The following is a 12522-nucleotide window of genomic DNA, read 5'->3' as shown; positions in this document are numbered from 1 at the left end:
CACGTTGTCTCATGGTCTCGTCTCTTCACATTGTCACGTCTCATTGTCATGTTGTCTCGTTGTCTCAGGAGCAGAGCAGGTCTGCAGCCACATCAGAAAACAGACCCAGAGACATCTGGACGCGTACGCCAGAGAAGGACTCCGCACTCTCTGCATCGCCAAGAAGGTGATGTTAAGGAGGAGGAGTTCATATTCATGATAACATTATGTAAACATATTAGTATAAATCTGTCTGTCCACTGAGGACCGTAACCATAGATACTGAATGCTGTGTGTGGAGCAGGTCCTGGAGGAGGAGGAGTACGAGGTGTGGATGAAGAGGCAGCTGCTGGCAGAGAGCAGCTTCGAGAACAGGGAGGAGCTGCTGCTGGAGTCGGCTCAGAGGCTGGAGACCGATCTGACGCTGCTGGGTAGGACGGGCTGTCTCTGGGGGGACACATGCAGCGTCCTGTCCTCTCTGGGGGGGACACATGCAGCGTCCTGTCCTCTCTGGGGGGACACATGCAGCGTCCTGTCCTCTCTGGGAGGACACATGCAACGTCCTCTCCTCTCTGTGGGGACACATGCAACGTCCTCTCCTCTCTGAGGGGACACATGCAGCACTGTGTGTACTCACACTGTGTCTTGTCCTCTCTGTGCTCAGGGACGACGGGGATCGTGGATCGGCTACAGGAGGACGTCCCAGAGACCATTGAGGCTCTTCAGAGGGCCGGGATCAGAGTCTGGGTCCTCACCGGAGACAAACAGGAGACTGCCGTCAATGTCGCCTACGCCTGCAAACTACTCCGAGACAATGACCAGCTGCTCACCGCCAACTGTGGGAGCAAGGTAAGGAGGAGGAGGAGGAGGAGGATGAGATGAGATGAGACCATTTATTATTATATGATTAAATTTAATCCACAAACTAGTTTTTTTATATCTCTTTTCTAGAATAATCACATGACATCTGAACAGTTATTAAAACTCTATTTGAGCTGCTTGAAGGATAAAATCTCTAAATATACTGATCGTCACTATTAAACCCAGTCCAGTTCAGTTCTGTTCATGTTCTGTTCTGTCACGGTTTTTTCCTCCAGGAAGCCTGTGCAGCTTTACTGGAGGAGCTCCAACAGGAAGTCCAGCGTGGACACTGTTGGACGGACTGGTCCTCAGGAGGACAGCTGTCCTCCAGCAGCGGGACCAGCTTCGTCCTGGTGATAGACGGCCGGACTCTGGACTGGGCCCTGCAGGAGGGTCTGAAGAGCAGCTTCCTGGAGACGAGCCGGAGATGTAAGGCGGTCATCTGTTGCCGCTCCACGCCGCTGCAGAAAAGTCAGGTGGTCCAGCTGATCCGGGACCAGCTGGGGGTCATGACCCTGGCTGTGGGTAAGGACCACAGATTGTCATCTATACAGTATGTGTAATGAATGTATGTATTGTAGTCACAGCTGATGTCTCCCCTCTTCAACATCGGTTGATGATCGGTTGAGTATGAATTAACGCACATTAATTGAGATAGAAATCCTAGAGATTATGATTTGAATAGATAAACACCTGCAACCATGCAGGACAGGTGACAGTTAGTTTGTCCTGCAGGTGATGGAGCCAATGACGTGAGCATGATCCAGGTGGCTGATGTGGGCGTTGGGATCTCGGGTCAGGAAGGGATGCAGGTAAACTCTGTCTGTAGATATGATGTGACAGCACGGCATGTTCAGTTTTATTCTATTTATATAGATTTAAGTAACAGCAGACTTTTTATGGTGAGGCCAACACTGTATAATGTTAGAGACAACCAACACATCTCGTATTCATCCTTCCAGTTTGTAAGAAGTTGTATTCCAGTTTTGTTAAGACATTTTGTTAAATTATTATTACCCTCGTGGTGGACTCCTCCCCTCGTGGTGGACTCCTGGTGGTAACCTGTCCGTCTGTGCATCCTCCTCCAGGCCGTCATGTCCAGTGACTTTGCAATCTCCAGGTTCAAACACCTGCGGAAGCTGCTGCTGGTCCACGGTCGTTGGTGCTACTCCCGTCTGGCCAACATGATCCTCTACTTCATCTACAAGAACGTGGTGAGAGATATTCTGCAGCTTCGTTAACATGTTGGTGCTCAGTGTGATTTAAGGATCAGACACACTGAAACGACCTGATGTAAAGCTGAGCGTTTGGATTTGACCTCCTCTGACAGGTGTTTGTTCTGTCGGCTGCTGACATACATTTATTTGTTACGTTAGAAGATGGTTGCAGTGTTTCAGGGTCTAAAATCCTGCAAACTAAATGTATTATATATATAAAACAATGTTTAACTTTTTGTTTACATTCTGTCTGTGTGTGTGTGTGTGTGTGTGTGTGTGTGTGTGTGTGTGTGTGTGTGTGTGTGTGTGTGTGTGTGTGTGTGTGTGTGTGGGTGCAGATGTACGTCAACCTGTTGTTCTGGTACCAGTGGTTCTGTGGGTTCTCTGGCAGTGTGATGTCCATCTCCTGGGTTCTGGTTCTATTCAACCTGCTGTTCACGTCGGTTCCTCCTCTGGTCTACGGCGTGCTGGATCGCCACACGGCTGCAGACATCCTGATGGAGCGGCCGCAGATTTACCGGGCTGCACAGACCGCTAAGGTGACACAGACCAATCAGCTTTGAGATGATTAATGATGTCAGATGTGTCCTACAGCAGGGGCGGGGCCCTGACGACCACCGATATTCACCGTTTTCTTCTTTAATCAGAGATGAGTTTGATCAAAGATCACCGAGTGTTTCTGTGAAGAACCTTCAGCTTCCTGCTGCTCAACGTCCTGCAGACCAGTTGGATGTTAAATAGAAACATGCAGTCAAGTATTGTTTCCAGCAGCTGAGTCAGCAGTAGATCTCAGGATGGACTGCAGGAAGTTACTTTGGTCCAATAGATGAATGAGATGTGAACAGTCCTGAATGAGGAAGTGACTCTGAGAGAAACATCCTGAATACTGATCGAAAAGCAGCTTCATCACGTGTGTTTCTATAAACTGTCTTTCCTGCTGAGACAGTCCACACAGACTAACAGCTGGTGTGTGTGTGTGTGTGTGTGTGTGTGTGTGTGTGCGCGCGCAGGTCTACGTTCCCTCCACCTTCTGGATTACAGTCCTGGACGCCTTCTATCAGAGTCTCGTCTGCTTCTTCCTACCGTACTTTGTGAGTCCTCTGATCATTCAGCTTTTATTCCTCATTAACAGATGAGCTTCCTGTTTGATATGATTATCATGATGATATGATTATAGTGATGATATGATTATAGTGATGATATGATTATAATGATATGATTATAGTGATGATATGATTATAATGATATGATTATAGTGATGATATGATTATCATGATGATATGATTATAGTGATATGATTATAGTGATGATATGATTATAGTGATGATATGATTATAGTGATGATATGATTATAGTGATGATATGATTATCATGATATGATTATAGTGATATGATTATAATGATGATATGATTATAATGATGATTTGATTAAAATGATGATTTGATTATAATGATATGATTATAATGATGATTTTATTATAATGATATGATTATAATGATGATATGATTATAATGATGATATGATTATAGTGGTGATATGATTATAATGATTATAGTGATATAGTGATGATATGATTATAATATGATTACAATGATATGATTATAGTAATGATATGATTATAATGATATGATTATAATGATGATATGATTATAGTGATATGATTATAATGATGATATGATTATAATGATGATGTGATTATAGTGATGATATGATTATAATATGATTATAGTGATATGATTATAATGATGTGATTATAATGATATGATTATAGTGATGATATGATTATAATGATATGATTATAATGATGATATGATTATAGTGATATGATTATAATGATGTGATTATAATATGATTATAGTGATGATATGACTATAGTGATGATATGATTATAGTGATATGATTATAGTGATGATGTGATTATAATATGATTATAGTGATGATATGACTATAGTGATGATATGATTATAATATTATAATGATGATATGATTATAGTGATGATATGATTATAATGATATGATTATAATGATTATAGTGATGATATGATTATAATGATGATATGATTATAGTGATGATATGATTATAGTGATATGATTATAGTGATGATATGATTATAATGATGATATAATTATAGTGGTGATATGATTATAATGATATGATTATAATGATGATATGATTATAGTGATGATATGATTATAATGATGTGATATGATTATAATGATGATATGATTATAGTGATGATATGATTATAGTGATATGATTATAACATGATTATAGTGATGATATGATTATAATATTATAATGATGATATGATTATAGTGATATGATTATAATGGTGATATGATTATAATGATATGATTATAGTGATGATGTGATTATAATATGATTATAGTGATGATATAACTATAGTGATGATATGATTATAATATTATAATGATGATATGATTATAGTGATGATATGATTATAATGATATGATTATAATGATTATAGTGATGATATGATTATAATGATTATATGATCATAGTGATATGATTATAATGATGATATGATTATAATGATGATATGATTATAATGATGATATGATTATAGTGGTGATATGATTATAATATGATTATAATGATGATATGATTATAGTGATGATATGATTATAATATGATTATAGTGATATGATTATAATGATGTGATTATAATATGATTATAGTGATGATATGACTATAGTGATGATATGATTATAGTGATATGATTATAGTGATGATGTGATTATAATATGATTATAGTGATGATATGACTATAGTGATGATATGATTATAATATTATAATGATGATATGATTATAGTGATATGATTATAATGATATGATTATAATGATTATAGTGATGATATGATTATAATGATGATATGATTATAGTGATGATATGATTATAGTGATATGATTATAATGATATGATTAAAGTGATGATATGATTATAATGATGATATGATTATAGTGATGAAATGACTATAATGATATGATTATAATATGATTATAATGATGATATCATTATAGTGGTGATATGATTATAATGATATGATTATAATGATGATATGATTATAGTGATGATATGATTATAATGATGATATGATTATAGTGATATGATTATAATGATGATATGATTATAGTGATGATATGATTATAGTGATATGATTATAATATGATTATAGTGACGATATGACTATAGTGATGATATGATTATAATATTATAATGATGATATGATTATAGTGATATGATTATAATGGTGATATGATTATAATGATATGATTATAGTGATGATGTGATTATAATATGATTATAGTGATGATATGACTATAGTGATGATATGATTATAATATTATAATGATAATATGATTATAGTGATGATATGATTATAATGATATGATTATAATGATTATAGTGATGATATGATTATAATATGATTATAGTGATGATATGATTATAATGATTATATGATCATAATGATATGATTATAATGATATGATTATAGTGATATGATTATAATGATGATATGATTATAATGATGATATGATTATAATGATATGATTATAGTGATGATATGATTATAATGATTATATGATCATAGTGATATGATTATAATGATGATATGATTATAATGATATGATTATAATGATGATATGATTATAGTGATATGATTATAATGATGATATGATTATAATGATATGATTATAGTGATGATATGCTCTGTTTCAGGCCTTTGCAGACTCGGATGTGGGGAGTCTGTCCTTCGGCTCACCGATCAACGCGTCAGCTCTGCTCATCATCCTGCTGCAGCAGGTCATCGAGAGCAACACGCTGGTCAGACGTTACACTTTATTATATTTCATGAATGATAGTAGAGTAGACATCTCGTATGGAAACAGAAACTGACTCCTCTCTGGTCGTCCTTCTGCTTCACAGACGTGGATCCATGTTCTGGTTCTGGTTCTGAGTGGAGGTTCCTACTTCCTCTTTGTGCTGCCCTTCAGTGTGTTCTGTGTGACCTGCAGCCCCCCCACCAACCCGCTGGGGGTGGAGACCCTGCAGATGTCCCAGCCCCTCTTCTACTTCCTGTGTGTTCTCACTACTGTCACAGCACTCATACCCAGGTACACACACACACACACACACACACACACACACACACACACACACACACATACACTCTCCTCTGATTGGTTGCCGTGTTCTGCAGGTTGTTGTTCCGTGCTCTCTACAACACGTTCCACCCTGCTGCTGTTCTGAGATCAGAGAGGTACCAGAGTAGAACGCAGTGCTCCAACCGGAGCCACTCTAGAACCAACAGCGTTCCGCTGTGTGCTGACAACCCGGGCCTGGAGACCAGCTCGGCGTCCTGACGTCTCGGCGTCCCGGCGTCCATCCTCACATCCCGACCAGAGCTTCAGACTCGGAACCGTGTGTCAGTGACAGACCTGAAGGAAGACAGGAGACCTGCTGATGTCGACCACACTGGACGGACGGTTCTGTGGTTCTGTAGAAGGTTCTGTATGGATGCTCCGTCTCTGTTGGACCGGTCCACTCCTCAGTTCTGCTGCACGTTGACAGTCAGAGACCTCAGTGGGATCCATCAGCTGTACAGATCATGTTGTCATTGGACCACCTGCAGCCCCCAGTTTCTGATTAACGGGTCCAACATGAGGACAGCAGCTGTCAGAGATGTCGTTGGGCTTCATTATTATATATGATGTGATCTGATCCTGGACCAGCGTCTCCATCTACTGTGTTAAAAACATCGGTCAGAGATTTCTTCATGACACCAAACAGGAAGAATGTGTTTCTTTTCCAGCACAGGAACAGGAAGCAGTGTGGTCATCACTTCCTGTCTCTCCTTCTGACTCCATCACGGTGTGGAACATTTAACTCTCATATCTTTTAAACTCTCAGCTTTATGATGAACAGACCCGTCGGCTGCAGCGTGTTGCAGCTGTGGCAGCAGAGGAACTGTTCATCTGTAGGAAGTGACATCATTGCTCGTCACGTCTCACCGCTTCCTTAAAATACAAACTAGTCAGCAGCACTGACGAGGAATTGTTATTGGATGTATTTGAATGTTTGTACTGTTTGAGATAATAAACAGCTGTTTCAGACCTGGTGGCCGATTACAGACGGCAGTTCAGCGAATAACAACACAACTTTTAAACAATATTCAAAACAAAATAGAGACTTAATGAATTTATTATAATGTTTATTCCATATAAATATAACAAAGGAACCAACGAGACACAACTTCTGCATCACTGTTCACATGTTGATGAATTCACAAACATACTTATAAAGCCGTGATGATAAATGAAACATGTTACATGATAAATGAAACATGTTACTTGAAACATGTTACATGATAAATGAAACATGTTACATGATAAATGAAACATGTTACATGATAAATTAAACTTTACATGCTCTGTTGTTTGAATGTTGTTTTCAGAAGTAGAAAATAAATAAGTCTTAACTGAACTTTAAACATCATCTAACAGACGTTTGAATTTTTACAGTCCAGATTAGTCCTCCACCTGTTTCTCAGGTGATGGAGGTTTCAGTAGTCCTCCACCTGTTTCTCAGGTGATGGGGGTTTCAGTCGTCCTTCACCTGTTTCTCAGGTGATGGGGGTTTCAGTCGTCCTCCACCTGTTTCTCAGGTGATGGAGGTTTCACTAGTCCTCCACCTGTATCTCTTTCTGTCTCAGTAACAGCAGCCTCACAGCTGTCATATGCATGACGTCCTGCAGGGGGCGCTCTGACGTCACCGCTGTGTGCAGCTGTTTCCTGCTGGGTGGGTCTGTTTCTCATTCTCAGCTCTCACTTCTCCTTCAGAAGAGCTGACGGCTGAAGGGAGATGAGCTTCTACAGCGACGCGTCCAGCGAGGAGTCCGACGAGCTGCAGAGTTTAGGGTAAGACTTCCGGTCTCTTCTACCTGTCACCTGTACGGTAAGACTTCCGGTCTCTTCTACCTGTCACCTGTACGGTAAGACTTCCGGTCTCTTCTACCTGTCACCTGTACGGTAAGACTTCCGGTCTCTTCTACCTGTCACCTGTAGAACGCAGCCAGAGTTCTCCACCTGCAGATATAATCAACCTGCACTAAGAAACTGGCTAAGGTTGGCGTTACATCACTTCTTAAAACAGTTGTGCTGTTAGAAGCTGATGACATTTATACTCATCTGATTTCCTAAAAATAATTCTGGAGAATTTGTTTCCTGTTTTCTATCAAACAAGCAGCATTAAACATGAAGAATTCTGCTTCTGTTTCCTTTCTGTAATCTGATTAATAAACAGGTCATCTAGATGGTTGAATACATCCAACAGCTAATTTTATAAACATTTATAAATACCTTATGAATCACGTCCCATGTTATGTCCAGTGGAACCAACGTGTTCTTAGTGTTCATCTTCTTTATCTCTTAGTACTTTTTACACGATCACAGCAGCTCTTAATGCAAATCAAGAACTTTCACATCCTTCCTCGGTTTCATCTCCATCAGTCAGAGACCTCCGGAAGATCCGTTCTGTAACTATTCTAATGTAACAGTGCCGGTCGAACTGCATCCAGCTGCTGAAGGACAGACTGACGTTTATTTATCCATCAAACAATTCAATCTTCCGTCCCCTTATCTTACTTCTTCTCTGGTTCTGGTTCTGTTTTTTGGTTCTGGTTCTGGTGTTTAATGTGATGATAACCTGCCTCAACTCTCTGAAACTGCTCCTAAAGTCAGAACCGTCCAAAACACTGCAGATAAATGGATCCGCAGTTCTTGATGCAGCCTGAAGTCTGAAGCGTCTCTTTATGTTTGAGTGTCTGCAGTTTGATCATACAACACATGTGTTCTTCCACATCCATGTAAACTGGTACATTAATGGATCTACATACCTTTATTTTAAAGCAGACGTTCAGAAGCTGAAGAACAAACATGTTAAAGAACGAGAACATTTTGTTCAGGATGTGATCATGTAGACGAATCTGTTTTTAATATGAGATGATCAGGACTCCTCTTCAGCTCCAGATGTTTGTGATTTTCTTCAGCTCCAGATGTTTGTGTGATGTATTTCTAGGTGGTACCACTACGACCTGTCCCGCCACGCTGCGGAGGCCCTGCTGCTGTCCAACGGGACGGATGGAAGTTACCTGTTGAGGTCCAGTAAGGAGGGTCCGGGCTGCTTTGCTCTGTCTGTCAGGTGAGACATCTGAAGACGTGGTTCTTTCGTATTTGAGGAACATGTGTTGGATGAAACTGGATTTGTTGGTTCTGGTTCTGTTTCAGGGCGAAAAACTCTGTGAAACACTTCCATGTGACCCGCAGAGATGGCAGCTACGCATTCGGCTTCAACCAATTTTCAACCCTTCAGGACTTCGTGAACCACTTTGCTAACCAGCCTCTGCTGGGCAGCGACGCAGGTATGAACAGCTGCTGCCTGACTGGACCTCTCCTGGTACCAAGCCTCTGGTTCTGACTGGACCTCTCCTGGTACCTAGCCTCTGGTTCTGACTGGACCTCTCCTGGTACCAAACCTCTGGTTCTGACTGGACCTCTCCTGGAACCTAGCCTCTGGTTATGACTGGACCTCCCCTGGTACCAAACCTCTGGTTATGACTGGACCTCCCCTGGTACCGGCCAACCTCTGGTTCTGACTGGTGCACATGTTAGATACACCGCTGATGTGTCCTCATGTTTCACGTCCCCCCGTCCATCTCTGAGACATGTCCCCCCGTCCATCTCTGAACCAGGAACCCTCATGGTGCTGAAGTGTCCGTATCCGTGGCGCGTCGAGGAGCCGTCCATCTACGAGTCGGTCCGAGTTCACACGGCCATCCAGACGGGCCGCACGGAGACGGACCTGGTGGCCAATGCTCCATCGGTACCCACACACACACTGTACACACACTGTACACACACACACACACACACACACACACACACACACACACACACACACACACACACACACACACACACACTGTACACACATGCGCACACGCACTGTACACACACAAACACACACACACACACACACACACACACACACACACACACACACACACACACACACATACACTGGATGACTGGTGACTGGGTGACTGATTGGTGACTGATGACTGGATGACCGGCTGACTGGTGACTGGTTGACTGGATAGCTGGTGACTGACTGGTGACTGATGACCGGATGACTGGATGACTGATGACTGATGACTGGATGACTGATGACTGGATGACTGATGATTGGTGACTGATGACCGGCTGACTGGATGACTGATGACTAATGACTAATGACTAATGACTGGTGACTGGATGACTGGTGACTGAAGACTGGATGACTGGTGACTCGATGACGGATGATGTGACTGGATGACTGGTGAGTGGTGACTGGATGACTGGTGACTGGATGATTGATGACTGGTTGACTGGATGACTGGATGACTGGTGACTGATGACTGATGACTGGACGACTGGGTGATTGATGACCGGCTGACTGGTGACTGGTGACTGGATGACTGGTGACTGGATGACGGATGATGTGACTGGATGACTGATGACTGGTGAGTAGTGACTGGATGACTGGTGAATGGATGATTGAATGACTGGTGACTGAATGACTGATTGGTGACTAATGACCGGCTGACCAGGTGACCGGATGACGGATGATGTGACTGGATGACTGATGACTGGTGAGTGGTGACTGGATGACTGGTGACTGGATGACGGATGATGTGACTGGATGACTGATGACTGGTGAGTGGTGACTGGATGACTGGTGACTGGATGACGGATGATGTGACTGGATGACTGGTGAGTGGTGACTGGATGACTGGTGAATGGATGATTGGATGACCGGATGACTGGTGACTGGATGACGGATGATGTGACTGGATGACTGATGACTGGATGATTGATGACTGGTTGACTGGTGACTGGATGGCTGATGACTGGTGACTGGATGACTGATGACTGGATGATTGGATGACCGGATGACTGGTGACTGGATGATTGGATGACTGGATGACTGGTGACTGACTGGTGACTGATGACCGGCTGACTGGTGACTGGATGACTGATGACTGGAAGACTGGGTGACTGGATGACTGATGACCGGATGACCGGGTGACTGGATGACTGATGACTGGATGGCTGATGATTGGTGACTGGATGACTTGTGACTGGATGACTGGTGAGTGATTGACTGGTGACTGGTGACTGGTTGACTGGTGACTGGATGACTGGTCAAAGACTTTTCGGCCTCCAGAAGGTGTGTTCATTGTTGCGTTTCTTCTATAATGTTGTGAAGTCTCATTATTTCTGTCTGCTGACAGTTTGAATAAAGTTGATTCAAACCAGATGGAAAAGCAGAAAGTCAGCGTTACCTTGTTATTGTTCATTCAGAAAATGTTGTTTTTGTTTCAATGATAATTTTAGTCTGATTTATTCTATACTTCAGTATATTTATGTCTGACTCTCAACCGTCTGCAGCATCTGTAGCTGCTATAATTCAGATATTTCTTTAATAATCTCTTTAGAATCATCTCTCTTGTTTCCTTCCAGCTTGGTACAAAGGAGGGTTACCTGGTGAAACAAGGAGCTGTGGTGAAGGTAAGTCTGAACATCTGGAGGTCTGCAGCTCCTGATGTTGAAGCTGAGATAAAGGTGAGATGATAACAGAGCTCTCCATCTTGCTACAGAGCTGGAAACAGAGGTGGTTCACACTCAACAGATATGAACTGAAGTACTTCAAAGATAAAGAGGTGAGCTGGTGGTGAGTTCAGGTCACCTGTCTGTTGATCTGTCTGTCTGTCTGTTGATGTGTCTGTCTGTTGATGTGTGTCTGTCTGTCTGTTGATGTGTTGATGTGTGTCTGTCTGTCTGTCTGTTGAAGTGTCTGTCTGTTGATGTGTGTCTGTCTGTCTGTTGATGTGTTGAAGTGTGTCTGTCTGTTGAAGTGTGTCTGTCTGTTGATGTGTGTCTGTCTGTCTGTTGATGTGTTGAAGTGTGTCTGTCTGTTGATGTGTGTCTGTCTGTTGAAGTGTGTCTGTCTGTTGATGTGTGTCTGTCTGTTGATGTGTGTCCTGTCTGTCTGCTCCAGTGTGATGAGCCCATCCGGACCTTGGACCTGAGGTTCTGCTCTGCGGTCCAATTTGACTACTCTCAGGACCGAATCAACTGTTTCTGGTCAGTGAGCTTATTCCTCCAGCTGATGATGATGATGATGATGGTGATGATGATGATGATGATGATGATGATGATGATGATGTCAGCAGAACATCGATACATCAGAATCAGCTGTTTCTGTTTGTGTGATGAAAGTGACTGTAACTCTGCAGATTTATCCTACTAGATAAGAACAGACAGCGATAACAGATAGAGATAACAGACAGATAACAGACAGAGATAACAGACAGAGATAACAGACAGAGATAACAGACAG

The 12522-nt window shown here is 41.8% G+C and overlaps 2 protein-coding genes across 4 annotated transcripts in view; both read left to right on the top strand.

The window, feature by feature from the left end:
• The window catches only part of atp10d (ATPase phospholipid transporting 10D), a 29451-nt gene extending 22536 nt beyond the window's left edge, over positions 1-6915 (top strand). The window contains exons 13-23 of one of the 2 annotated variants that reach the window (XM_069723473.1): positions 75-166; positions 284-410; positions 644-828; positions 1077-1365; positions 1576-1652; positions 1929-2054; positions 2396-2596; positions 3068-3148; positions 5803-5907; positions 6010-6197; positions 6284-6915. In XM_069723473.1, the coding sequence (XP_069579574.1) occupies positions 75-166; positions 284-410; positions 644-828; positions 1077-1365; positions 1576-1652; positions 1929-2054; positions 2396-2596; positions 3068-3148; positions 5803-5907; positions 6010-6197; positions 6284-6446 (1634 nt within the window). In that variant the 3' untranslated portion in view covers positions 6447-6915. Of the gene's footprint in view, positions 1-68; positions 167-283; positions 411-643; positions 829-1076; positions 1366-1575; positions 1653-1928; positions 2055-2395; positions 2597-3067; positions 3149-5802; positions 5908-6009; positions 6198-6283 lie in introns of both variants that reach the window. The other variant, XM_069723471.1, reaches the window with a different exon arrangement.
• Positions 6916-7910: 995 nt separating this feature from the next.
• Positions 7911-12522, top strand: part of dapp1 (dual adaptor of phosphotyrosine and 3-phosphoinositides) — a 9191-nt gene continuing 4579 nt past the window's right edge. The window contains exons 1-7 of one of the 2 annotated variants that reach the window (XM_069723477.1): positions 7911-8000; positions 9160-9282; positions 9369-9502; positions 9833-9963; positions 11643-11690; positions 11780-11842; positions 12181-12266. In XM_069723477.1, the coding sequence (XP_069579578.1) occupies positions 7945-8000; positions 9160-9282; positions 9369-9502; positions 9833-9963; positions 11643-11690; positions 11780-11842; positions 12181-12266 (641 nt within the window). In that variant the 5' untranslated portion in view covers positions 7911-7944. Of the gene's footprint in view, positions 8001-9159; positions 9283-9368; positions 9503-9832; positions 9964-11642; positions 11691-11779; positions 11843-12180 lie in introns of both variants that reach the window. The other variant, XM_069723476.1, reaches the window with a different exon arrangement.

Source organism: Brachyistius frenatus, unplaced genomic scaffold, assembly GCF_029030835.1.
Source record: "Brachyistius frenatus isolate BFR_SWC_R1_liver_20210118 unplaced genomic scaffold, ASM2903083v1 Contig_329, whole genome shotgun sequence".
In the NCBI taxonomy this organism is placed as follows: Eukaryota; Metazoa; Chordata; class Actinopteri; family Embiotocidae; genus Brachyistius; species Brachyistius frenatus.
Note: the sequence above shows the minus strand (reverse complement) of the source record. Positions and strands in the feature narration are given on the sequence as shown.